General features: G+C 37.9%; 4 protein-coding genes and 1 long non-coding RNA gene across 10 annotated transcripts; 2 read left to right on the top strand and 3 right to left on the bottom strand.

The window, feature by feature from the left end:
- The first annotated feature begins 680 nt into the window (after nucleotides 1-680).
- Nucleotides 681-10,181, top strand: LOC137728822 (mediator of RNA polymerase II transcription subunit 16-like). Of its 4 annotated transcripts, none has more exons than XM_068467592.1 (18): nucleotides 681-1,127; nucleotides 1,843-1,911; nucleotides 2,300-2,388; nucleotides 2,849-2,961; nucleotides 3,132-3,233; nucleotides 3,437-3,527; nucleotides 3,657-4,253; nucleotides 4,492-5,110; nucleotides 5,197-5,276; nucleotides 5,457-5,539; nucleotides 6,334-6,570; nucleotides 6,931-7,102; nucleotides 7,458-7,975; nucleotides 8,221-8,397; nucleotides 8,629-9,006; nucleotides 9,095-9,270; nucleotides 9,364-9,420; nucleotides 9,574-10,181. In XM_068467592.1, exons 1-16 carry the CDS (start codon nucleotides 880-882, stop codon nucleotides 9,239-9,241), a joined length of 3,720 nt encoding a protein of 1,239 aa, XP_068323693.1. In that variant the 5' UTR covers nucleotides 681-879; the 3' UTR covers nucleotides 9,242-9,270; nucleotides 9,364-9,420; nucleotides 9,574-10,181. The 4 variants fall into 4 exon arrangements, with proteins under 4 accessions (XP_068323693.1, XP_068323694.1, XP_068323695.1 ...); XM_068467593.1 differs by having other exon boundaries at nucleotides 9,558-10,181; XM_068467594.1 differs by lacking the exon at nucleotides 2,300-2,388 and having other exon boundaries at nucleotides 987-1,127.
- Nucleotides 10,182-10,683: 502 nt separating this feature from the next.
- Nucleotides 10,684-14,888, top strand: LOC137728820 (uncharacterized). Of its 2 annotated transcripts, none has more exons than XM_068467589.1 (12): nucleotides 10,684-11,089; nucleotides 11,166-11,250; nucleotides 11,359-11,489; nucleotides 11,572-11,674; nucleotides 11,798-11,812; nucleotides 12,148-12,293; nucleotides 12,419-12,608; nucleotides 13,115-13,189; nucleotides 13,414-13,530; nucleotides 13,917-13,961; nucleotides 14,241-14,339; nucleotides 14,482-14,888. In XM_068467589.1, exons 1-12 carry the CDS (start codon nucleotides 10,791-10,793, stop codon nucleotides 14,500-14,502), a joined length of 1,326 nt encoding a protein of 441 aa, XP_068323690.1. In that variant the 5' UTR covers nucleotides 10,684-10,790; the 3' UTR covers nucleotides 14,503-14,888. The 2 variants fall into 2 exon arrangements, with proteins under 2 accessions (XP_068323690.1, XP_068323691.1); XM_068467590.1 differs by lacking the exon at nucleotides 14,482-14,888 and adding an exon at nucleotides 14,067-14,125 and having other exon boundaries at nucleotides 14,241-14,328.
- Nucleotides 14,889-15,044: 156 nt separating this feature from the next.
- On the bottom strand, nucleotides 15,045-16,766 carry LOC137728821 (stem-specific protein TSJT1-like). Its single transcript, XM_068467591.1, has 4 exons — nucleotides 16,443-16,766; nucleotides 15,880-16,120; nucleotides 15,549-15,669; nucleotides 15,045-15,430 (listed from the first exon to the last, which is right to left on the bottom strand). Exons 1-4 carry the CDS (start codon nucleotides 16,652-16,654, stop codon nucleotides 15,237-15,239), a joined length of 768 nt encoding a protein of 255 aa, XP_068323692.1. The 5' UTR covers nucleotides 16,655-16,766; the 3' UTR covers nucleotides 15,045-15,236.
- A 1,765-nt stretch (nucleotides 16,767-18,531) lies between these two features.
- Nucleotides 18,532-19,198, bottom strand: LOC137728819 (uncharacterized). The gene is made up of 2 exons (XR_011067942.1): nucleotides 19,037-19,198; nucleotides 18,532-18,928 (listed from the first exon to the last, which is right to left on the bottom strand). It is a non-coding gene; the product is annotated as an uncharacterized lncRNA (long non-coding RNA).
- Nucleotides 19,199-19,413: 215 nt separating this feature from the next.
- LOC137728815 (splicing factor U2af large subunit A-like) lies at nucleotides 19,414-22,421 on the bottom strand. Of its 2 annotated transcripts, XM_068467587.1 has the most exons (9): nucleotides 22,282-22,421; nucleotides 21,703-21,884; nucleotides 21,465-21,572; nucleotides 21,139-21,206; nucleotides 20,535-20,605; nucleotides 20,399-20,440; nucleotides 20,218-20,277; nucleotides 19,840-19,900; nucleotides 19,415-19,734 (listed from the first exon to the last, which is right to left on the bottom strand). In XM_068467587.1, the coding sequence occupies exons 1-9, from the start codon at nucleotides 22,306-22,308 to the stop codon at nucleotides 19,562-19,564; spliced, it is 792 nt and encodes a 263-aa protein (XP_068323688.1). In that variant the 5' UTR covers nucleotides 22,309-22,421; the 3' UTR covers nucleotides 19,415-19,561. The 2 variants fall into 2 exon arrangements, with proteins under 2 accessions (XP_068323687.1, XP_068323688.1); XM_068467586.1 differs by having other exon boundaries at nucleotides 19,414-19,900.
- Nucleotides 22,422-26,000: the final 3,579 nt, after the last annotated feature.

Raw genomic sequence — 26,000 nt, 5'->3', positions numbered from 1 at the left:
ATTTTTCCTTTTGTTAGTTTGTGTATTTGGGATCATTTTCTTTTCTTACAAAAAACGTCGCTCATGTGACCACAGATTCAACAAGCAGGACTCTTGTATTGGAGAAAGTCGTAGGTCTTAACATTATACCGTGCGGATGCCCTCTAAAGAATTTGTGTGTTGGTACGTTGTATGATTTGATAAGTGACGTAATTGATTACGCAAACTCAAGAATTTGACTACAGGAATTTTTGCCCAATCCCCAAAAACCCTTGTGCCAAAAGAATTCCCAAAACTTTAGGCCGACAAATAATACTTTAACAAAAAACTATCGGTGTTATTTATTTTAACGAAAAATCATATTTTTAGACTAAAAAGTTAATTCTGGTACAATTCATTTTATTCTTTATTTTGTCTTTATAGTTAAAACTAAAAGTTTTCAAATCATTTTCATTAATTTTTGTTAAGAAAACTACAAAGACAAGATGTTGACACCCATAAAAAAAAAAAAAAAATCCAACACCACCAACACCTGGAAATTGGGTTTTGGAATCACATGCCTTTATCAGCCACCCAAAAACCCTAAAAAAAGTGTCAATCAAAATCGCCTCAAGCCTACCCTCAAAATCAAAAAAAGAAAACAAAATCCAATTCCAATCCCCCAATCCAGTCTCCCTCTCTCTCTTCTCTCTCTTCTCTCTCTCTCTCTCTTCTCTCTCTCTCTCACAACAATCAACATATTCAAACATACACACACTAACCCCACTACTCTCTCTCTCTCGCTTTCCACAGTGATTTCTGTCGCCTTCAATTACGACTTTCCGCCACTCACATTCTTCTCTCTCTCTCTCTCTGCTTTGTGATTCCTTGTATATATAGTTTTTTAGGGTTTTGGGGGTAATGAGTCAAGTGAAGGACTCTGACGACGAGCCTGTAGCTCACTCCCTTGAGATCGATAAGCCCGAAACTGGGAGTGTTGAGAGCATCGGAGGAGGAGAAATCGAAGAGGAAGACCCGGTGGACAAGCCCGACGACCCCATGGACGAAGACGCCGCCAGCCCCGCCGCCGTCTTCTGTATCAGGCTCAAGCAGCCCAGGTCCAATTTGCAGCACAAGATGAGCGTCCCCGAGCTTTGTCGCAATTTCAGGTATTTTTTGAAATTCCAGCTCCAGTTTGTTTTCATTGAATTATGCATCTTTTTTTTGTGTGGGGGTGGTGGGCATTTGATTGAATTGTGTTTACAATTTTGGTTTCGAAGCGGTTTACAAATAAAGTGAATAGAATTGTATGTTTGAGCTCTGTAGTTGTGTGTTCATGGAGAAAAATTCTGAATTTACTGAAATGAGACAAGAAATTGTTGTTATATAGTGTATACTGAGGTGGGAAGGAGAGAGAAGAAGTTGAATTTGAAATGTGGAGAGAGAAGTATTGATATTGGGGATTCTATGGCTGGTCATTACCGAAATTTTAGGTCTTTATTGATTTAGTTACGCCATTGCCCTATCAACCGTTGCCAGTTGATAACTTTCCATGATGTGAATAAAGGTGGACATAAGAATTTTGAGTACTGGATAGTGGCTACTTCATTTTGACAACACTGGAGAACTTACCACCTCTCTACACTGCGTAATTCGGTTGTTAGTTTTATTAACAATTACTCGCCTTAGTGTGAGAGGCGTAGGGGTTATCAGCTTCATAATGGCCAAGGTAACTAGAAATCTGAAAATGAGAAGCATAATGGAAAGCTAGTTGGAAAATATATTACTTCCTTATTACCATGACTCTGCTAAATTGCCCTGGACATCTTACATTTATGTTTTAAGTTACATACAGAAGATTTGGCTTTATTGTTTGTTTGCCAGTGCTGTTGCATGGTGCGGGAAGCTGAATGCCATCGCTTGTGCATCCGAAACTTGTGCAAGAATTCCAAGGTTGGTTTTCCTTGTTTATGCTCACTTTTTTCTTAGTCTCATGAAATGTGGGATTTATTCTGTTATGACAATATGCTTGATTATGGAACCTACCATTTATTTTTGCTTAGTTGGACCTCAAAAAGCACTATGAAAAGAAAAGGACGAATCTCTCAAGAATGTCTAAGAATTGTAGCCTGGCTTTTAAAAATAGAACGTCTTTCCTTCTTTCATATAAGGTCCAATTGGAGAATCAAGGAATGACTTGAGTTTAAAAACCTAGGCAGACTGGTTGGTGGGGATTAACCTTGCTTAAGTTTGCCCTATATTTTATTTTGTTTTCTCCCTTGTTATTAGTTACTTCGGCATACAGTTTTGACAATTCTTCTTATTATCGACTTTTCTGTAGTTCTAATGCAAATGCACCTTTTTGGATTCCCATACATATCGTGATCCCAGAGCGACCAACTGAGTGTGCAGTGTTCAATGTGAATGCAGGTACTTAGATGAGTTATTTGATTTTATAAGAACCTTTGGTTCTTTAGATTCTTTGCCCAAGTTTTCTTCACTGCAACTTATTCAGTGAATAGCTTGATAACTATGAAGGCTTAATAATCCTATTTGGCCTTGCTTGATGCACAGTATGATTTTTCTCTGAACATCTACATATGTCAAATTTCTTTTTCTTTCCAAGCAACTCTTGCATACAAAGTTGTTTTTTAGCATCCACAGTAAAATAGTTATTACCTGCTAGTTCATTTAAGTGTTCAGATCCTATCTCATTTGGATGACAATTCCCTAAATATTGGAAGAAGTTTCCTGACAGTTGGCATGTGTCTTTGCATGTCTTTTTCATTCGTTGCTAGGTTAGGAAGACCTTTGATATTTTGCTTTTGCTTTCCTAAATACTGACTCTAATTCTGTTAACCATGATAGTCACATTGAATACATTTTGCAGATTCTCCTCGTGATTCTGTTCAGTTTATTGAATGGTCCCCTACTTCTTGCCCTCGTGCCTTACTAATTGCCAATTTCCATGGGAGAGTAACGATCTGGACTCAGCCTTCTCAAGTAAGTTACACTTGCTGGACTGATTTCTCTTATGTATATAACTTTTTCCCTTTGCAAGCTTTTGACGTGGCTTTTCCAGTAACAGCTAAATTGCAATAATCTTGGCCAATTTTCCCACATTTTTTTTACAAAACTATTATTAAATGTTTATATTTGATCTATCTGTTTAGGGGCCAGCTAATCTCGTGCGTGATGCCAGCCGCTGGCAACGAGATCATGAATGGCGGCAGGATATTGCAGTTGTTACAAAGTGGCTGTCAGGAGTGTCCCCAGTAAGCAATTTTGTTGTCTGCTACTCATCTGGTTTTAGAAGATATTTTGCCCATCTGAATGTTTTTGGTTCTTTGAAATGTAACATTTTAGCTTGCTGATTGTTTATATGAATATCTAATTTTACGTCTACTGGTGTGTCTACGGTACTCTTTTTCAGATCTTGACGGTTAATATTTTTTTAATCTTTTTGTTGATGAACCAGTATAGGTGGCTTTCCTCAAAATCTAGTACATCCTCCAATGCAAAGTCAACTTTTGAAGAAAAATTTCTTTCCCAGCAGTCTCAGAATTCAGGTTTTTTTTTTATTTTTTTTATTTTCGTTGCAACCTCTCTTATTTTCAAGTTTTCTTATATTTTCGTTTTTTCATTGTACAATGTGTGTACGGTTGGTATCTGATGCAATATTTGGTTATTTGTTGCAGCTAGGTGGCCCAGTTTTCTGTGCATCTGTTCTGTTTTCTCTTCAGGCTCTGTTCAGCTTCATTGGTCCCAGTATCCTCCTAATCAGACTAGTGCTGCACCAAAGTGGTTTCAAACAAGCAAGGGACTCTTGGGTGCTGGGCCTAGTGGGATCATGGCAGCTGATGCTATCATAACAGATAGTGGTGCCATGCATGTCGCAGGCGTTCCAATTGTAAACCCATCTACTGTTGTTGTTTGGGAGGTCACTCCTGGCATTGGAAATGGATTTCACGCAAGTCCAAAGATCAGCACAACTAATGGGGTCCCACCTTCAATAAATCCACCCAATTGGGCAGGTTTTTCCCCTTTGGCTGCATATCTGTTTAGCTGGCAGGATTATCTTATATCCGAAGCAAAGCAAGGGCAAAAGCAGACCGATCCAGATTTCAGTGATACTTTACCACTCCATTGCTCTCCAGTTTCTAATTTTTCAGCGTATGTGAGTCCTGAGGCTGCATCTCAGTCTGCAACTACTACTACATGGGGATCTGGAGTTACAGCAGTTGCCTTTGATCCAACTCGTGGTGGTTCTGTCATTGCTGTTGTCATAGTTGAGGGTACTAACTGTCTTCTTCCTTGAAAGCCTTTTGTTTCCCTATCTTTTACATTTGGAATTCAAATGCATGTATTTATTTGTTAATCTTTTCTAATCCAGATGTACATTTTCCCAAAAAAATTCTCCTAAAGTTGGTTGTTAGAGTCTTAATTTCTCCTAAACTAAGTTTTCTTAGAAATACGTCTGAACTATAGTAGTTGCATTAATTAAATCATGATTCCTATATTTCATGTGTGCAGGACAATACATGTCTCCTTATGATCCAGATGAGGGTCCATCGATTACAGGATGGAGAGTGCAACGGTGGGAATCATCTCTTCAGCCCGTTGTCCTTCACCAAATATTTGGAAATCCTACTTCCAGTTTTGGTGGGCAGGCACCAATGCAAACTGTTTGGCTATCCAAAGTGGACACAAGCATACAACCAACTAATGATTTTAAAAGTTACCAAGCAGCCGCGATGGCAGCAACCATTGATGCAAGGAAGACTCCTGATTCTAGCATAGAGAAAGTAAAAAGAGTCAGTTTTGATCCTTTTGACCTGCCAAGTGATGTTAGAACACTTGCTCGAATAGTCTATTCTGCTCATGGTGGTGAGATTGCTGTTGCTTTTCTCCGGGGTGGGGTTCACATCTTCTCTGGTCCGAACTTTGCACCTGTTGATAATTACCAGATTAACGTCGGATCTGCAATTGCTACCCCAGCCTTCTCATCGACAAGCTGCTGCTCAGCTTCTGTTTGGCACGATAGTGCTAAGGACCGTACAGTTTTAAAAATAATACGTGTTCTTCCTCCTGCTGTTCCAAGCAGCCAAGTGAAGGCAAACTCGTCAACCTGGGAACGTGCCATTGCGGAAAGGTACTTCCACCCTGATAAAACTTGAATCCCTGAATTTAGTTCTTATGGATGTTTAAGGTACGATAGAGTGATAGTCATCATGGCAGGTTTTGGTGGAGTCTTTTGGTTGGGGTTGATTGGTGGGATGCTGTTGGCTGTACACAGAGTGCTGCTGAGGATGGCATTGGTAATAAACCTTCGATTCCTATTGGTGGTATTCTTGTGTCACTGATAAATTGCAAAGTACTTGAGATTTAGGAAACAAATTATAGGTCTCCAATCCATTTTATTTGCATTTCATTGAAAATTTCTTTCGTAAATTATGTGCACAACCTTCTGACCGTGATTTTTTGTTTGTTTGTTGCAGTTTCTCTGAATAGTGTCATTGCAGTACTGGATGCAGATTTTCATTCTCTTCCTTCTACTCAGCACAGGCAACAGTATGGTCCTGTAAGTTTTTGCTCTGACGCAGGTTGTTTCATGCTTATAGATTTTTTCTTGTCCATGCTAACTTTTTCATGACAATTAGGACCATGTGTCATTTTAGTGAAATTAGTTGCTGCATTTTTTAATTTTATAATCTTGATGCACTAACATTTTATTACTCGTATGTCAGAGATATTTTATCCATAATTATTCTAGTGGATGGCCCTAATTTTTTGATAAAAACTTTCAGATATGATGTAATATAATTTGTTTCGTGCAAGTAGTTATATATGCTGAGTTTAAAATGAATTCAAGATCCCATAATCTTTTCTTATCTGAATGGCCTGGTATTGTTGACTCTCTTGCTGTTAAGGGCTATTGGCATTATGCAAGAGGTGGTGACAATTCTACTTGCTTCTTATTTGCTCAAGCAAAGTATCACCTAGATGGCCTCCCTGTTTCCCATGCTGTAGATTGTAAAAGTATCTTGGCGTGTCTTTTAAGGAAAAAGTTGTTTTGGGATATTTTAAGACAGATTGCATCGGAAACTGACTAAATGGGAACATGGCTAGACTGTAATTTGAAGTTGAGGCTTTGCGCATGACTTTTGGCCTAAAGACTCGGGTTTTCAATCAACCTTTCATGCTGTTGCATGGCTACATCCTGCCTTTTTATTATCCTTTTCTATCCCTGTTTTTAGGTTCAGGACAGGGTTTAGTAGTTCACAGTCACACATCCATACCATTCCATCCTCAGTTTCACGTCTTTGTTGACTACTTTTGTTGTTTGACTAAGAAAATTATTCTGTTTTGATGCAGAGTCTCGACAGGATAAAGTGCAGACTACTGGAAGGTACAAATGCACAAGAAGTTAGGGCGATGGTTTTAGACATGCAAGCCAGGTTGTTGCTTGACATGCTGGGGAAAGGAATAGAATCAGCGTTAATAAATCCATCTGCTTTGGTACCAGAGCCATGGCAGGCATCTGGGGAAATGTTATCAGGCATTGATCCTGAAGCAATGGCTATTGAACCAGCACTAGTTCCACATATTCAGGTTTTCAGTTGACTGTTCTTAATCTTAAAACTTATTGTTTTCGTCTGTTGAAAGTTATACACTGAAAAATGGTCATGCTGTCGCTAAAAGTTTGACAAATAATTGGTTTATTGAAATGTATATTTTATTGTCAACAATGTGGAATCCAGTCATGTAGGTGCATGATTATGGTTATGCCCTGGTCCTCATTTCTATGAAATAAATAGTAGAAGACTAGTAATGTGTGAGCTAGTTTGGGCTTCCAAAACCCATGTATGGTTATGAAGATGGTTGAACCTTCCTCCAGTCAGTTCACAAGTCTCAGGATCGTTGTAAGATTTTCTTCAAATCTCGCTTACCTAATCTTTCCACGTAATACAGGCTTACGTCGATGCAGTTCTTGATTTAGCTTCACATTTCATCACTCGCTTGCGGCGCTATGCAAGTTTTTGTCGCACACTGGCAAGCCATGCTGTTACTGCTGGAGCTGGCAGCAACCGCAATATGGTGGCTAGTCCTACCCAAAGTTCGGCTTCTCCTGCAACCAGTCAAGGTCAGTGTGCATTCTTTTTCTCATTATGGAAACTGAAGATATTATTTCTATAGTTCGATTCAGGTACAAAAGAAGTTTGAAATTTTTTTCTTTGAAAATCGCGTAAATAATCTTTTACATCAGGATTGACCAGATATGGTTCCTTAAAAAAATCCCAAACCATTTGGAAATTAGACTCGCTTCGGAGGCATCTTAGGGTTTAAGTATCATGATTTTTCTTACTCAGGAGGTGTTTGCCGTTATTTATGTTAGGAGACACAGGCAGCATTTGAATTTTATACTTGTTTATTTACTTCTTGTTTTGCATTATCTGCAATGCAACATTTCTTTGACAATGTCATGCTATGTTTTTCAGGGGGTCAAAGTGGAACTACAAATTCTACAGGAAACACCCAGATGCAAGCTTGGGTTCAAGGTGCCATTGCAAAGATTAGTAGCACCTCTGATGGAGTTTCCAATTCGACTCCAAACCCCATTAGCGGGCCATCTTCCTTCATGCCAATAAGTATCAACACAGGAACCTTTCCTGGTACACCTGCCGTTAGGCTAATTGGGGATTGCCATTTCCTTCATAGGTTATGCCAGCTTTTGCTTTTCTGTTTTTTCTTTCGGCGAACTCAGCTACCCCGTTTCTCTGGGGGAGCACAGAGAAATGCTGATGCAAATATGCAAAAGCCACAACCTGGTGCTCCTGGGAAGGTGGAGGAGGTCAGTTCTGTTTCTGCAAAATCATCTACAACCATGGTCAGGCCGGAGGAGGGTCAGGTAGCTCGGCCCAGTCAGATACCTGGAGCAAAAGGAGTTGAAGAAGGACCTGCTGGAAGGTCAAGATTGGGTGCTGGAAATGCTGGTCAGGGTTACACTTTTGAGGAGGTAGAAACTGATGCTCTCTTCATCCAAGATCTCTACAAAAAATTACATGTTGCCTTAAGTTGTTTATATCTGGTTTATATTATTTGATTTGTGAACTGTGAATGGGATTTTCAATCTTTATGTCTCATTTTTGGACATTTGACACACTATAGGGTATTCTGAATTAATTGGATAATTCCGTTCATCATAGAAAATTGATAAGCAAAAGCTAGAATGATGTAATGCACTCTGTTGCTGTCCTGCAGGTGAAAGTCCTTTTCCTCATCCTTATGGATCTTTGTCGGCGAACAGCCAGCCTGGCACATCCATTGCCAGTTTCTCAGGTGGGAAGCAGCAACATTCAGGTGCGGCTGCATTATATTGATGGTAATTATACAGTTCTTCCGGAGGTTGTTGAAGCATCCCTTGGCCCGCATATGCAGGTATAGTTGTATTCCTTACCACTCATGATCATGGAGTGGCATGGTTTCTGCTCTACTTATCAATAATGCTGCTAAACTCAATGCCTGCAACTTTAATCTGTAAAAGAGGATTAACTTTCTTGTTAACTGGTTGCTTAAAGTTCTCTAAAATCTTAACTTTACTTAATTTTTTAGTGTCAATCACAATCTGAAATCTCATAGTAACAATCTTTTTTCTGATGGGCTATACAGAATATGCCCCGGCCTAGAGGTGCAGATGCCGCTGGTCTGTTACTCCGAGAGTTAGAACTCCACCCTCCAGCCGAAGAGTGGCATAGGCGCAACATGTACGGTGGGCCTTGGTCTGATCCACATGACATGGGCCCTCAAGATGATACCCCCAAACTATGTAATTCTTCAGACCTACCTGATTCTGGATCTTTGGAAAGTTGTGATGTATATTATGGAGCCCATGGCCTGTGGCCAAGGAAGCGCAGGATGTCTGAAAGAGATGCAGCTTTTGGCCTAAATACTTCTGTGGGTCTAGGGGCATATCTTGGTATAATGGGTTCACGGAGAGATGTTGTTACTGCCGTATGGAAGACTGGTCTTGAAGGGGTTTGGTACAAGGTTTGATATGAAAAGTCAATGCTGTTTGTCTCCCCATCTTAACAGGTAGTGATCCTATGAATCTTATTTTGTACTTGTGTGTATGCAGTGCATAAGATGTTTGCGGCAGACGTCAGCTTTTGCTTCCCCAGATGCTGCTACTGCAGCGAATCAAACTGGGCGGGAGACTTGGTGGATCAGCCGCTGGGCTTATTGCTGTCCTATGTGTGGCGGAACATGGGTTCGAGTTGTATAGGTGACTGAACTGACTGTATTATTTATTAGGTGAGTTCCTAATCCTTCTACATATGGAACGAATTCCAAGGTGGACATGCATAAACCGTTGCTGATCGTTGACGACTGAGTCATATGGTGCAGATTGGACATATGCAGTACAAGCGTTCTTTAAGGCAGTCAGTTTAGAAGATTACCTTGGTGAGTGGTTGTTGGTTAAAAGAAATCAGGGGCACCCTGCTCATTATTTTCGGATTCCTGTCTAATGATAAATTCTTACTTGCTACGGAAAACTCTCCTTCACATCTGCAACTGCTGCCGAGTTATGATTCTTTAAGGGTTTCCGTTTTGTAGGTTGTAAATCATTTTCACCGGCCACCTCCGTGGATCCATTTGACCTGGAGTGAGAACATTACATTTGATACGCATATATAAACGTTAATAGCTGCCGCCGGGGAACGCCGTTGAGATGGTAGCCTCGGCAAATGTCTCTCGTGGATCCACTTGCTTTATCAGGTTGCTAGATTTGTAGTTTTAACACTGGAGTTGCACGAACTTTGCCGTTCTTCTGGGCGTGGGGTTGTGAAGGCAGGTGGTTGGTAGGGTTCCTGTATTCTATGTTGTAAACATTTTTGAAGCAAATCAATACAAACATACTCCTTTCTTTTTCCTAATCCTAATTAGTATAGTGGATAGGAGAAATATTTTTTGCTGACCACAATGGCAATGCTCATTGCCCTATTCACTACCGAGATTAGTTTACATTTTGAGATTTGTACGGTGAATAGATACAAATTTCAAAATTTAAACAAATCTAATAGTGACGAGCATTTACACCGCTCGAGAGTGCTGAGCAAAAATGCATTTGTAATCATCTCTTTTGTGTCTCCGTTTGTTAAGTAATTTTCAGTGTAGTGGTAGTTCTCTTTCTAGTTTTGGAACAATTTGAAGTTTAAATTCTGTACATGTTATGCTCGCCTATCAAATAGCATTTAGCTCTTATTCTAATGATAGTTCTTTATCAATGTTGGGTTGAATTTCGGATTATGTTGTACGCATTTATCAACTAGCTTTTACATTAATAATAATTTTCTTCTAAACAAATAAATTAATAACATTATGTGATGCTAAGATTATTTCTCTATCATACTATTGACACTTCTAATTAACTTAAATCGTTTATGACATGAATTTGGATATTTTTCTGAGCAGAGGATCTGAATTCTCTTGACGTAATAACTTAAATGATTTTATAATAATTGTAACCGTTGGATCAAAATTCAACTGTGGTTTTGAACCCCCTGTCCAAATCCTTATGACACCACGTGAGAACTGCTACTTAAACACCACCACGTGTCTCGTTAAAGTGCATTTTACCGCCGTCAAATTTATTTACCAGAGTTTCCCAAGTGGTTAAAAGTTAAAACGATGAGGAGTTGCTGTTAACACACCAACAAACGCGGTTGAAAAAGGTGTATTGTCAAACTTTGTCACACTGGCTCTAATTTCGGAAGCGCGAAAGTTCGGTTGATCTCGACGGACGCCGACGAATCGACGACGAGGAAGCAGCGATGAGCAGCGGTCAAGCTGGACCCCACTCCCTAGCCTTCCGGGTGATGAGGCTGTGCAAGCCCTCGTTCCAGGTGGACCCCATTCCCCTCCTTCTCGACCCCGCCGATCTCGTCGTCGGCGAGGACATCTTCGACGACCCGATCGCCGCCGCTCAACTCCCCCGCCTCCTCGACTCCCCCGCCTCCTCGAACCCCTCCTCCGACTCCTCCGATCTCACCTACCGCACCCGTTTCCTCCTCCACCACCCCTCCGACTCCATCGGCCTCTCGGGCCTCCTCGTCCTCCCCCAAGCCTTCGGGTCTCTCTCTCTTTCTCTCCCTCTCCTTACCCGCATTTTAATTCCTTGATTTGTTAATAAAGTTGTGATTTTGCAGAGCAATTTACTTAGGGGAGACATTTTGTAGCTATATTAGCATCAATAACAGCTCCAATTTCGAAGTCAGGGACATTATAATCAAGGTTTTAATCTCAAATTCTTGAACTTTATTTTCCATTTATTCCGTAATTATTTCATGTTAAATTAATTCAGTTCAATTTTTAATCTTTTGTTAACTTCGAGAATTGCAGGCGGAAATGCAAACAGAAAGGCAGAGGCTTTTGCTGCTGGACACGTCGAAATCTCCGGTTGAATCCATACGTGCAGGCGGCCGTTATGATTTCATTGTTGAACATGATGTCAAGGAACTCGGCGCTCACACGTAAGCTCTCCTCCTCAGTCCTCGAAACTCATGTATTATGATTTTGTTGTTTGATTGTGGTAAGGTTTTGTAATCTCTATAGGTTGGTATGCACTGCATTGTACTATGACGGGGAGGGAGAGCGTAAATATCTACCACAGTTCTTCAAGTTCATTGTGGCCAATCCGCTTTCTGTCAGGACTAAGGTATTGTCCTTGCACACGCCGTGGAATTTTCATGTGCAGTTCTGAATTTCAATTCACATACATGTGAAATAACTGCATTTCATAAATCCTAGTGAAACTAACAATTTGATTTTGATTTTTCAGGTCCGTGTTGTAAAGGTACGTTGAGGTTCATTTAATTATTGATTCTAAGCTTGTAAGTTCTGCCTTTTCGATACATATACAAGTTACATTGCTTTTTAGCATTGCTATGGTGTTTAAATATATATTGATGATTTTCAGTAGAAACATGAACATGTATGTATACGCCACACTGGATCAAACTTAGACATAGTGTCTCGTATGTGTTATACCGATGCCAAAGCATGTGCCTCTTTAAACAGCATTCGGTTTCTATTGTTTACTTCTATTCTTTGCAGCCTAAGTAACTGCTGTAATCTTGTTGATAACCTGTAACGAATTAGTGTCTCTATGATAAATGCATTGTATCACAGGAAATCACGCTTTTAGAAGCTTGCATCGAAAATCATACCAAGTCAAATCTTCTTATGGACCAAGTTGAGTTTGAGCCCGCTCAGCATTGGAGTGCAAAAATCCTAAAAGCTGACGAACATCATTCTGAAAAGAATTCTCAAACAAGGTACAATATGGTTTATTTTCTTCTGTTGAATTTTCTTCTTTTCTTCATATTCCTCTTTCCTTTCTTTTCTTCATATTCCTCTTTCCCTTCTTTTCTTCATATTCTTCTGCTTTTGTTGATGGCAGAGAGATATTTAAGCCACCAATTCTTATCAAATCTGGCGGGGGAATACATAACTATCTTTATCAGTTAATATCACATGGTTCTGCCCAAGTGAAAGTTGAGGGAAGCAATATTCTTGGTAAACTTCAGATAACATGGCGAACTAATCTGGGCGAACCTGGTCGCCTGCAGACACAGCAAATTATGGGAACTGTGAGTGTTCATTTTTTAACACTAATATTAGAAGAAGAATACTGTCCACTACTTTTTGTTTCACTTTAGATCTGCAGGGTGTTTATTTTCTGGCTTTTTGTCTGAAAATTCTGTCTAATTAGAAGTCCATGCAATAATTTAAGGCACACATACACACACATGTACAAGCTTAGTACACGTCACATACACAGCTTGCAAGCCCAATTTTAAGTTTATGTGGTTATTAGCACTTATCCGGTAACTTCCATAGAGATTATAGTTAATTTTTAAAATTCTTTAAATTCAAACTCATGAAAACTTCTACAGAAAATGGGAAGTTCAAAATATGGTTTGATTTTACTATTTAACTTTTAAAATATTGTTAGTTTAATTTCAACTAGGCAGGGCATTTATGGACTTTAGAATGCTGTACGAATTGTTTTTTGGATATATCATGAGAGGTGTAAGTAGGACATGCTAGAGCTTAAGTGGTATTACACTTATGTTCTTGATATACACTTTTGCAGCCCATAACACGAAAGGATATTGAGTTGCATGTGGTGGAGGTGCCGTCTGCCATCAAGTTGGAAAGACCCTTTTCGGTAATTTTCGTTCCTTTTGGTTTCTTATATGTCTCTTGTTAATTAGATTACTGCAGCTTGATTGTCTATGTAAAGTCACCAACAGAGGTTTCTCATGGCTATTGGACTTCATACTTCACAGTTCACCCTCTATTTACCTCTTGTACTTGTCTTTCTTCAGTTAATAGAATTAGCCACTGACTAATGCAATGATTTGGACCTGAGCAAGTAAAATTTTTGTGCAGCTACATTTGAAATTAGAAAATGAGACAGATAAGGAACTCGGCCCCTTTGAAGTTTGGTTATCACAAGATGATTCACCTGAGGAGAAGGTTGTTGTGATCAATGGTCTTCAAACAGTGGTAATGCTTTACATCAGATTTCAAATATTGTTCTTGATGAGTATTCCCCAAGTTTATGACATTTTATACTGTCCCAAAGTCTGTTTCAATATACGATTTTAGATGGTATCATAGGAATGTCCTATCCAAGCCTTTCTTATAGGCCTTCGTTGGTGCCTTTTTTTTATTTACAATTGCTTATGTTGACCTCGATATTTTAACAGACCCTGTATACTCTCTGAACTTTTAGGTTGTCTCAGTTAGATTAGTTAGATTACACAAGTTTACGTGATGAAAGATATATTAGGAACCATGAGTTGCATATTTGAACTCATACTTTTAAATTCCAAATATTTAGCATCTCACTTGTTATATAACTGATTTATGAATTTGAAATCCACACACAGGTTTTGCCGAGGGTTGAGGCGTTTGGTTCCACAAATATCAATCTGGTACGGAGAATAATTTCACCAGCACCTTATAGATTCAGTTTAAACATCTTTGGTAAATGATAATCACAATGGTGATGATGATTGATAGTGATAATTTCTTTATAGGGATGTCAGTGAATGTATTGTTGTCCTGAGAGTAGCTCTCTAAACCCCGCAACCTAAAAGTAACCAGTCATCTTTCAACAAGATAACATTGAGATTATTACCTTTAAAACAATTTGCTTTTCATATTTCAACTGTTTTGAGTAGTTTCTTAAGAGTAGCCTTTTCCTAATGCAGAACCTCATTGCTACTAAACTTGGAGTTCAGAAGATCACGGGCATTACCGTGTTTAACACAAGAGAGAAAAAGTCATATGACTCTTTGCCAGATTTGGAGGTTAGTTTTTCTGTTTTTTCAGTTTTGAATAAACATATTTAACAATTGCGAATTGTGGTAAAATAGTCATTGCCGTCTAAACTATAACCCCTAATGCTTTTGCTATTATTCATTTCTGATCAAGCTTCTGGACTTGTTGCAGATTTTTGTGGATCTCGACTAAATCGTTGCCTAGGTTTTACCGGTTTTGCTTCCCATCTTGTGCGGGGTTATCAAACATCGAGCGGATGCCATGATCGGTCTCCTCAATGAGCTTTAATCAAGCCAAACAGATCTGAATGGAAGGCATCAAGTTCTAGTCCGATTACTGGTGATGTTTACCTTCCTCCGGCCCTTGATGACTTGCTTCAGTAATCTCTTCCTTCCCTAAAGGGTTGTCCAAGTACTCGACGGTTTGATTACATTGGGGAACAATTGTATAGTTGTAAGATTAGATGACTTGCGATGAACCGTAAGTAGTCTAAACGGAGTAGCTAATGAAACTACAGATTTCTGATACAATTGCTTGGAAACTATTGTTACATAAGATGAAGGGTAATTCGCACTTTACTACTTTTTCTCTCCCTCCATTTCTTTTCTAACACTTGTTTGGTCCTGAAATTCCTTGAATTATTATTTTGATCAATTTTCTCCCTGAACTATTATAAATGTGAAACGCGATAAAACATGGCGTTGGGCGAGATTCGGTAGTTTCATTTTTTTGGTAAAATGTCACGCGAAGCGAACTCCAGAGAAACAACTACACATAGTTCTTCATTCATAATATGTAGGTACTCATTAGAAAGGGAAAGGAAATTACAGGGAAATATGTACATGAATTGAGATTAAACCAAATAAATATGAAACTTGCAAATAATTAGTATCAGCCGTTAACGTAAGTAAGTTTATCTCTTTGATTTAGGCTTGTTGGCCCCATACTGCCCAATTGGCTTCACTGCCGACACGTGGCATGTTCGGAATCCTCGAGTGAGCATCAACCTTGAAGGTGGCCCCACACATGACCCCCTCACTGTCAATCCGAGGCATTGCCTTCATCTTCTTGGTTGGATGCTCGAAGCTCATCAACCCTTGCTCACTGTGGAACATGCACCCTGCATCCAAAATTCCACCCACCAAAACATTAGAGGCTAGTAAAAGTAATAATTGTGTACACATCGAATTCTGTATTCGTACAAATTTCGAGTCGTGTCAGTGTAGCGTTTTACATACCAGTTGGAAATGGGGCAAAAGATTTAGCACAGCTTTGTTTTATGACCCCCAAGTTGTCAGAAATCACCACCGAACCATCTGCTGCAATGCCCCAAAACATGCTAACCCCTTCATTGGCACCCTGCATAAAAATAAACCACACCCAAAAATGCTAAGAACCCTGAAAATAGATTTGATAAGGACACCCAGCTTTACGCTTTGTAAAAGGGCGATCCCAAGCCAACAAAGCTTTACGCTTTGCGAGATCAGAAGAACATCTATTATACGCATCTTTACTCTTGTTTTGCAAAGAGCCTTTGCTTTCTAACATTTGATTAATTTTGGAACTTACCAATGCAGCAAAGACGGTTCCAGCCTTGGTGTCATAGAGCACAAATCCAAAGCTTCCATCAAGATCCTTGAGGACTTGATCAGCGGGGTACGGGCCGCGGTCGCGGAGGGTCCGATAGGCCTGCACCACGAACATGGCCTCATTGGTGCCCTTCGACAGCCCGTACTGCTTGATCAGGCTGCAGAGGTTGTTCAGGTCCCCCAGAAAAATGCAGTATATGTTGTCCAACGAACAGAACACCCTGCAATGAATTAATCAATTAGTTAATTATAAATAATAGATGGATTGAGATTTGAGAACGCCCAAATGCCAGTTATATATAAATTTTTTGTGCATGACGTCTGTTCTTATACTCGATAATTTTCGGTTGAACCCTTCTGCACTCCTCTATTTTCGTCCTCCTAGTAAAAGCTGCATTGATTAATTTTGATATCGATATATTTTGTCAAGGTGATATCATGACATGGACACATTAACGATGACATATCCACATATATTCGTTGCGTAACCGGACTATGGTAGTAAATATTCATAAATATAAAGAAAAGATATTGGGGTTATACCTTTTTGGGGATGTGTAGGGGTTGGCTGGAGCAACATATGCAAGCAAAGCTGTGTTTCCAAAACAAACTGAAACTGCATTGTTTGTATCGTGGCAGGACATGAAATCTTTGGCAATTTCTTGAGGCTTCTTGGCCGGATTGGCGGAGGCAGCGGCGGGGCTGTGGAGCTCCTGCGGTGGCTGCACCACTTCCTTGTTGAATATTGCAAGCATTTTCAAATTTCCAACAAAAACAAATCTCAAAAAAAGTTTTTGGATCAAATTTCTCGAACACAAAAGATGGTACTAAATAGTTTAACGCAGGCAAAGGGAACTGGTGGAGATTAATGCGTAATTGTTGGGGTATATATAGCTAAATACTAAATATTTCGAGAGAGAGAGAGTAGGAAAGTGTGCGTGGCGACGTTATCCAAAACTCTCTCTCCTCTATCACTTAAAGGAAGATTCGATCCAACTTTTAATCTATTTTTATTTGGATAATACTTGACTCGCTACACCATACAAATGATAGATTGACACTTGTAAAACATTAATCTTATACAATATTCTTTTGTCATGTTTGTATATGTATCGGTTTGGACTGGTGATAAAGAGAAAATCGATTAAGATAGTTTGAACACGTGAATAAAAAACATACAGATGTTTTAGTTAGAATATACGACTATGAGATGGAGGCTCCGTGCAAAAGGCGTAGAGAAAGACTTAGGAAAACTTTAAAAGAGTATACAAAAATATTTGAAAGAGATTATAAAAAAATATATAGTACTTAAAACTAACTAAAGACTTGAAGCCAAATCGAATGCAGTGACGTTTTATAATTCACACAATCGACCCGGCGTATTAAGATAAGACTTTGTTTATACGTTAGGGTTTGTAATTTTTTTTTATTGTAAGAAAGGAGACGAGCAATATCCCTTTTATTTACTAAAGTTAGTAAGATAGTAATTTTTTGCCAAACCAAAATGAAGGGCGTGAATTGAGGATAACAACAATGTTATAATAGAAAAAAGTATATAATTTTATATCCATTAGATTATAACCCAGTTAAAAATTTATGCTAAATAACGGCGCAATGGTTTTTTGATATTTATTTGACCTAACTTTAATTTATCCGTTGTATAAATCTAAGAGATTAAATTCATGTAATATAAGTTATATAACGGCTTTTAAAATGATAGTAATGCTCACCGCTAGTTTAGGATGTTATTACGAAATTTATTCTCCCGATCACCCAGATGATTAGAAAATTAAGATAAAACTGAGTAGGTGTTTTGGAAACAGTCAAAAACGTGTTGAGTTGTACAAACACTCTTATCCAAAACTAAACAGTCATAAACAAAGTACAAGTGGAGGTTTAAACTGTGTGTTGTTAGTGACGGTGATCTGAGTCATCCACCGTCCAATCCGACCTTTTATTTGATTACTCTTTTTGACTGTTCCCCACGCTTCTGACGCACACACGTGGATCATAATCAACGGCCCAAAGACATATACCGGAATGGAGGAGACCGATGAAACGGAAAGTGATTCTCGAGAATCCTTTTTTCCTAAATCATCAAATCAGATAATTCGTGTAATTAAAAATTGATTCAACGGTTGAAATTATTATAACTTTTAAAATGACCCTCTATTTGTAACCGTTTGATCAAATTTTAATAACACGAATTTCTTAATTTGATGGATTGGAAAGAAAAGATCCGAAGAGGACCCCTTTCCCAATGAAACTCCGTTAAAAGTAGCATTATCATTCAATTAGGTACACTTGACAAACGGGTTGTCATTATTGTATCCATGTTATTTTTGTGACATACTCGTTGTCTTAACAAATCGTATAATATCAAACCTATTATCTTACGAATTTTTTAAAAAATGACTCGATAATAATTTAATTAGTTAACAGATCGTGTAGTTACGTATCGGATTAACATCACATGCAAAAAATTGCAGTGCCTAATGTCCAGACCTATCGAACAGGTTGTGTTTGTATCATGTTCGGGTAATTTGAGTGATTTTATCGTGTCCTTGACAGATGACGAGCAAACTGTTAACGGGTCGACCCGATAAAAAGAACACTAAATAAACAGAGTTGCTATGCAAATGAGAAGACCACTATTAATCTCTTGAGGAGTATATTAAACGGTCTGTACACTTCCATACTAATACAAACCAACCTAAATGGCCAAACAACCAAGCCAGCATCAAAACATCAAGAGAACGAAGGCCGGGAAAGGCACTCGTCGATTATGCTAGCACGCCATCGGTTCCCTGAGCAACCATTACCGACATCCGAAAGTTCGCTTTGGAACGTACAGCTATTTTACATTGCAACAAAAACGATAAAAACCTAGGCCGGGGGGGCTTAGTACTCTTATGCACTGTAGTCCCTGATATATTAAACGGGGGGGCTATGTTACCTCCGAATTTTCTCCCACCGAGTACATTCTTCGCATTGGCGCAACCCCCAATATCCGTATATTCCAAGAACACCTAAAAGCGTCGTATAATTATAATGAGAAACAAGCTACATATACAATACTCCGAGAAAAGAGAACGTCAATAAGAGCACGGTAAGTGGATGCAGCACAAGAGTTTTACCTTCCCAACACCTGGAATCTGTTCTCCGCCTTGATCCGCATGAGGAATAACAACATTCACAAGAGTTCCTAATCATTCAACACACGAGAAATTTCCCAGTTCCAATCAAAACCATAGCAAAAGTCAAGCAGTGGGAACCTGTTAAAGTTCCGGGCACTCAAAAGGAGCATGTTAACAAAGAAATATTTCCTCCATACCCACAGAGCACACAGAAGAATGATTAAAACATTATCCAAAGATTCTGACCTAAGCCCCATCATAACCAACAAATACAAATCTCAATATTTTTTTTTTTTTTTTTTTTTGGCATATTTATGATAATTCTCCATAAATTTGATAGGGTTCCTTACCCAGGAAAGTTAACCTACTTAATGAGTTTGATAATACTGAAATTAGAAAAGCTTTGATCCGATAGACATGATAACATTTCAGTTCTACACTAGTTATGCTTCTTATTTTACCCTCACATTCTTCTTTTACGGGACTTTACCATTGACACCTTCCCCTATGACGATTATAAACAGATCATACAAAAAACAAAACTGTAATGATAACTTGTAATTGACATGCCTCAAATATAATCCTGTCTAATGCCATTGCATTACTTGCTTCTTCAACCGTTCTCATCTCCACAAATGCAAACTTCTTCTCATGATTAATATAGACATTTACAACCGCATCACCTGCAAGTTCAGATACTAGAAAACACATTGCTCTCAGATAAAACCCATGAGATCCTGAATCATGTAATACATTAAGGCACATGTTGAACTTAGTTAAAGTGAGACTATGATTACACATACTTGAACCAACAGAATTTCTTCCAATGGCAGCCATGAATTGGCTAAAGAATGTGGCAATTGTCTGACAAAAAGATAACATTCCATCAAAGTCTTTTAAAGAATACAAGAAAGAGGCAAACAAGAATTTCAAAAATTGAAAAACAGGTTAATCAAAATTTTGGCTTATTTGTAACCCATTGCAGTTGGCCCTGTAACAACCTACAGAAAGCTACCTTATAAGCTTCCTTATATACAAAGTAAATCCCTAGATTCTAAAGTGATGACACAAATGGTATCAAACTTTAGCCTAGATTCCCTGTTCATCTCCACTCCAGTATAGAGTCAAAAACACTTGCTATTACTTGGGAAAGAATCCAAAACAAAATCCAGAACTATAACCTGCTCATTAGCCAAGGGAGGAAGCCCACCAACGTATACCCGACGTGCATGCCTTGTAGCCTGCAAGAGAGAAATATATATATATACTGCTCATCGGCCAATGACAAAGACACCGTTCATGTATTTATAAGAAAAATAAATTGCAAATTTATATATATGAACATAAATACAATAAATTTACCTGCTGAGTCATGGCTTGAGCTGGCATCAATGGAAGAGCCATCTGTAACAAGCAAAAGCATATGAGTTATTCACAAAGAACACAAAAAAAAAATAGAACTCAAGATCCCATAGAAGCTTATACTGGTGAAACGTACATGCAATGCCCCAAAAGTTAAGGAATTTTGTACCACTCCAGGCATTGTTTGTGGAATACCTGACAGTTGTCCTGCATTATTATTATTGAAGCGATAACAGAAGGATAAGTAGTATAGCTTTACGGAAAAAATATGTCACAACTACACTAGTAATGAAATCCATCTGAAAGCCCAGAAGTATCTTTTACATTGAAAAAGCTAATATTTCATACCTAAGATATACCATGAAATAATAAAGAAACAAATTCCATCATTGCGGATGGTAGGGAAATATCTGTAGGTAAACCAAATGTCAACTGTATCAGTCGAAGGAGAAGAATGTCCAGTTAATCGTTCCATTGGTTCTCCCTTGATCATCAATTGATGTAGTCATGCCAACTCAACATCGCCTTCTTACCCAAACCATAAAAGCAAACACATACAAACAACAACACAACAACAACCAAACAACACAACAATGGCTCTCAGTTCCAGAGTAAAACAATAAGAAAGATAACTTCTAGCATGCTCATATAAATAACAGGAGGTCAGGAAGCTATTCTTGAATGGAAAGTGCTACAAATGCTTTGACAAGAATTTGGTGATCGAGTAGTCAGATCCAAACCTGAAACGGAAGCATTAGGCAGCACTGACCCAGCAGGTGGTGCCATGTCAAAACCAGTTGTACGCTTGCTATAGACAAGGATTTCAGCAAGATTACAATGGAGCAATGCGGCTTTCATGACAAAATACTAACAGCACCCATATTATGTTTTAACCAGCTAAAGCTTTTGAAATAGGAAATGATGTTTGAACAACATTACTCAACACGAAATGCATAACCTAAAGGAGCAAGAAAGATATATTTCTCATCAACTAAAAAGACAATCAGATGTGTCATGATCAAGATAACAATATGAAAGTGAATGTTTATGTAAAAGTTTCCCGAACCTCTTTGAACAGGAACGAGGAGGAGATCTGTCCACTGAGCGAGAACGAGAACGTGACCGTGATCTATGTCTATGCATCCTTTCTCTATCTTGATCATAATGACGATGCCTACAAGATAAACATACAACGTAAGCAAACCTAAAGTCGAAAAACAATTTCACTTGATAACTCCACAATGCAATTGAGATTATGCGAACAACTTGGATAAGTTTATTTCATTAAGAAGCACATGTTTAACCTGTCGAAATCTTGGTTTCTACCTCGGCGATGGCCATCATATGAGTTCCTCCCTCTGTCAAATCTTCCACTTTTATCCTTATACTCCCGTGTATAACGGTCACCATCTTTTGCTCTATCTTGACCTCGGTCTCGCTCTCGATCTCTCCACGAGCTCTCACGTTCTGATCCACGAGAATTGTGCTGAGGCAGAGGCAATTAAAACATCACTCAGCAATTCGATAATCGTCACACAAACATACACAACAGAAAATCGCGATCCGAAACTACGTATGCATCACTCTTTACAACTACTTCGCATTCAAATCAAGTAATTCATTTCAAATTCATCGTTTCCTCTAAGGAAAAGGGATTCATACTCAAATATACCAAATGACTGCCTAATTTCATGCCCTAAGTGATTTAACAAACAGAAACAATAATATTTTACTCTGGAAAACCATAAATAAATTATTTACCCAAATCTAATCCGATTCGACAAATTAACATATCGAAAATGAACAAATTGACAAATTAAACGAGAAAGCATAGTTTCAGAAATTGGCTTAACAAATTAACAGAAGGGAATTTAGAAAAGAACCTTGCTGACGCCTTCGTAATCTGACATCGTAGCAGTCCGAATTTCAAACTAGAAGAACCCTAATTTTGGAAATTCGCTGAAACCAGAAGCTCGCGATTTGCAGGCTCTTTCGATCTGGCGATGCGAGTACCATTGGACGCTATCGCTATTGGGCCTGATTGGACAGCGCCGACTCGGTAATTTTAATCCAGGCCCACATGTAAAAAACAGCGTTTCTTCAGATTAGCCCGCTATATTAAACGGGCCTAACTCAGCCAGTGAACTCGCACCAGTTGCCACATTAACAAAAAAGCCCATTCGATGAATGCTTGTTACGCTTTCTTCTTTTATTGTACTGGACTTAGTTGTGTCCGAAATTTTCGTTATAAATTTAATTTTTTGAGCAAAAGTGTTCAACGAGTAAAAGAGTAATAGTACATTGTCATTGAGTTACCCTTGCCCCTTTAACGAGTGGAATTGCTTTGACTAGCATATAAAATAAGGAATCTTATTTAAACAATCTTCTTACTATTCACTTTTAACGTTAAGGATATTTTTTTACCTTGAAAAATCACTCCTGGTACTATTCATTTACACCTTTATTTTGTTATTTGCATAAGACGATCTCATTTTTCAAACAATACATATTTACACCTATCTAATGCAAGTGTTAATTTATGCTGAAAATTAATAAAATGGGAACGTCTGCATGTTTTCACTTGGCCACGAAGGACATTTGTATTTTGCAGTAGAGGCTGATTAGCATAATAAAGCCTACATTGAACATGTAAATGAGGAGGATAGGAGAATTGTTTATAAGTCAACACAGCATATTTGCTTGTAACAATTGACAAATATTCAAACTCCACACACACACACCCCCCTGTTTTTGCACCTTTAAATGTGAATGCTAACATGGTAAAATACCAAAAACGTTTTTTGTAAATTTGCACCAATAAAATGACATGTTAATCCTAATGCAAGTGTTAATTTGCACCATCTACTGATAAGCTTATGGTTATCAAATCCAAGAACATGGTTTGTTATGGAGAAGCTGGGGATGATTTTGTTAATCTATTATTTAGTTTCCTAAAGAAATGCAAGATAGCTCTTCCTCTTCGAAAGATTGCATTGATAAGTTATAATTGTCGAATAGAATAGGGGTGGAAAAGAATGACATACTAGTGTAGTTGAGTCCAATACTAAATGTATGGACTCTAACAAACGACCATTTAAAAGATGACATTTAATTTGATGTGCGGTTTCGATTTCGGTGCGGTTTTCAAAAGCCAAAATCGAAACCAAACCGTTTCCTACTTTGCGGTTTGGTTTCAAAACTGCAACCGTTTCAAAACCACAAAACCAAACCATTCAATACATTTCGATTTGATTCGTGTTTCAGTTTTTTATTTCAAGTGCCCACCCTTGAGATCTATTCCCCGAGCGCTGATGCATCAACGCATGAAACATTTCAGGATTGACTGTGACTAAGTTAAAGCCTGAAAAATGGCCTCTGAAAATCATGGTCAGTTTGTGGACCATCGTCCCAGCTAATTTGATGCGAGTCTGACAATACTTTTGCTGATTTAACCTCTACTTTTTGGATAAAGTTGGACCATCCCCAATAATCTGCTTTTTTTTTGCTTTTTTTTTGAGTTGAAATGATAATGATTTTATTTTATTAGGAAATTGACATATAATTATCTGATAGAAAATCCTAAATTAGTCTAGGAGATTTCTCGAACCAATGAAAGATAGATGAAAAATCTAAGGCCAACTTGACTATTCAATGAGCCATGTGTATATTCACGACCCCGTGTGCGATGTGTGAGCCATGGAAATTCATGTCCCCATATTGATAAAAACAAAAAATAAAAAGTCTTGCCGCGTATTTGGAAGGATCCTTGGAAAATTCACTCTCTTTTCTGAGGTTGTTTCTATTTCGGCGGTTGAGGGAAAACGATTTGGATATTGGAAGGTTCATGTTTACAAATGTTTTTTTTTTTAATACAAGTGATATTTTATTTAAAATTAACATTGTAAAAGTAAAAAATTAAACTCATACTCTAACGCGATACATTCTTTTTAAATTTTTTTTTGCCGAAAACAAAGCAAGCAACTTCATTAAAAGGGAAAGGCCCAGTACACGTACATCAAATTAGCCGAATAAGGTGGGGATATCAAAAGGCCAATCAGCAAAAAATGCAGAAAATAAAAAAAAACCTAATCCTCATCCCTCATAGCTCGACACCACCGTTGCCATCACCTCGTCAACGACCACATAAGTAGTCGCCCGAAGAAAACTAACTTCGTCTTGAATTTGATGAAGGTGTCGTAGAGCAAAACAAATCAACATGCAACAAAGAAAAAGCCCCAACCAAAACCGCTAAATTGGAAAAGAGCCAATAGATCTGAACACTCTTTAATTAGTGTAGTTATGGGCTTATTTGAAATTGTTTTTAAAATAATTGAAAACGTTTTTTAAAAAAATATTTTTGTGTTCTAAAAAGTACATAGTTGGTGTTTCTTACAGCACGTTTAACCATTTTAAAAACACTTATAAACGAGTTACATTTGTCGAAAATAAATAGTCAAGGAATGGGGAGGGGGATATTTTGATTAAGAAAATGTTTTATTTGCAATTTTTTTTGTTATCAACTTGTAAATTACATATTTTGGTGCTAACGTACATGAATGCCGGCCTTGAATTTACCATGAATTTGTAGGGCTGTGGTGATTTTCGTTGGCGCAGAATGACCGCGTACTTGTATTGACTTAAGACTTGATAAAAGATTTATACAATTGTTTATCTTTTTTTCATTTATTCTTAAATTTTGGTAACAGTTTAGGAGCTTCACATAGTATTTAAACTATTACTGTAATAATATCAATACTCACGTCTAATTTGTACTCTCGCCAAATTATAACGTACGATCAAAGTATATTTTTTTATGGTTTTTTTATTAACATTCCACATGTTGTTAAATACACTTTACATAAAAACTTTAATACTAAACAACTTATAACTCTAATATGAAATGATTGTTCAAGCCCTTACAGCACTCTTACTCTCTATTGTAGAACAAAACCCTAAAAACACAACTACGTTGATGAAAATTACTTTTGATGAACGGAACATAAAATCAAGTTTTGCTCCTCGTTCATTCGTTGGTTTTCACATTTAAGAAATATTTAAACAATGGAATATAAAATTGACATTTTGCAAAGCCCTGCTCTAATTGAAATCCAAGAAATAGGAAGAAAAGTGGAGAATGTTGTAAAATTTTAGGATGTAACTAAATGTAATATTCTTGTCGTTGTTTGATGATGAGGAAATTCAATGTTTCTTGGCTGGTGGGAACTGGAGCAGTGCCATTAGACATATAACCTTTCAAAGGAATTTGGAATTTGGGTTATAATCTTTCATAAAATAATGTATGGCGGTTGGCAGTTTTTAAACAAACAAATGTGTTCCTTTTTAGAATCTAAAAACACAAACGGGAAAAGCCATTTACACAAATAGATATGACCTTATAAGAACAGTTCCTATCATTTGTCCATCAGGGTTTTTAGAATCTAACATGATTGTTTAAGAAAATTTGAAAGAGTACTTGGATATCTTTAAAATGTGGATTATTCTTATGTTTGAAAAAGATGAAGAGTTTGATGTGTGGTTAGTTGATGATTGTGGGGTATATAAGATGTGAGATGTGAAGAGTATCGGAAAATAAGTGGAATGT

This window comes from Pyrus communis, chromosome 3, assembly GCF_963583255.1.
Source record: "Pyrus communis chromosome 3, drPyrComm1.1, whole genome shotgun sequence".
NCBI classification, from domain to species: Eukaryota; Viridiplantae; Streptophyta; class Magnoliopsida; order Rosales; family Rosaceae; genus Pyrus; species Pyrus communis.
The sequence above is the reverse complement of the archived record's forward strand: the minus strand, read 5'-3'. Positions and strand labels throughout refer to the sequence as shown.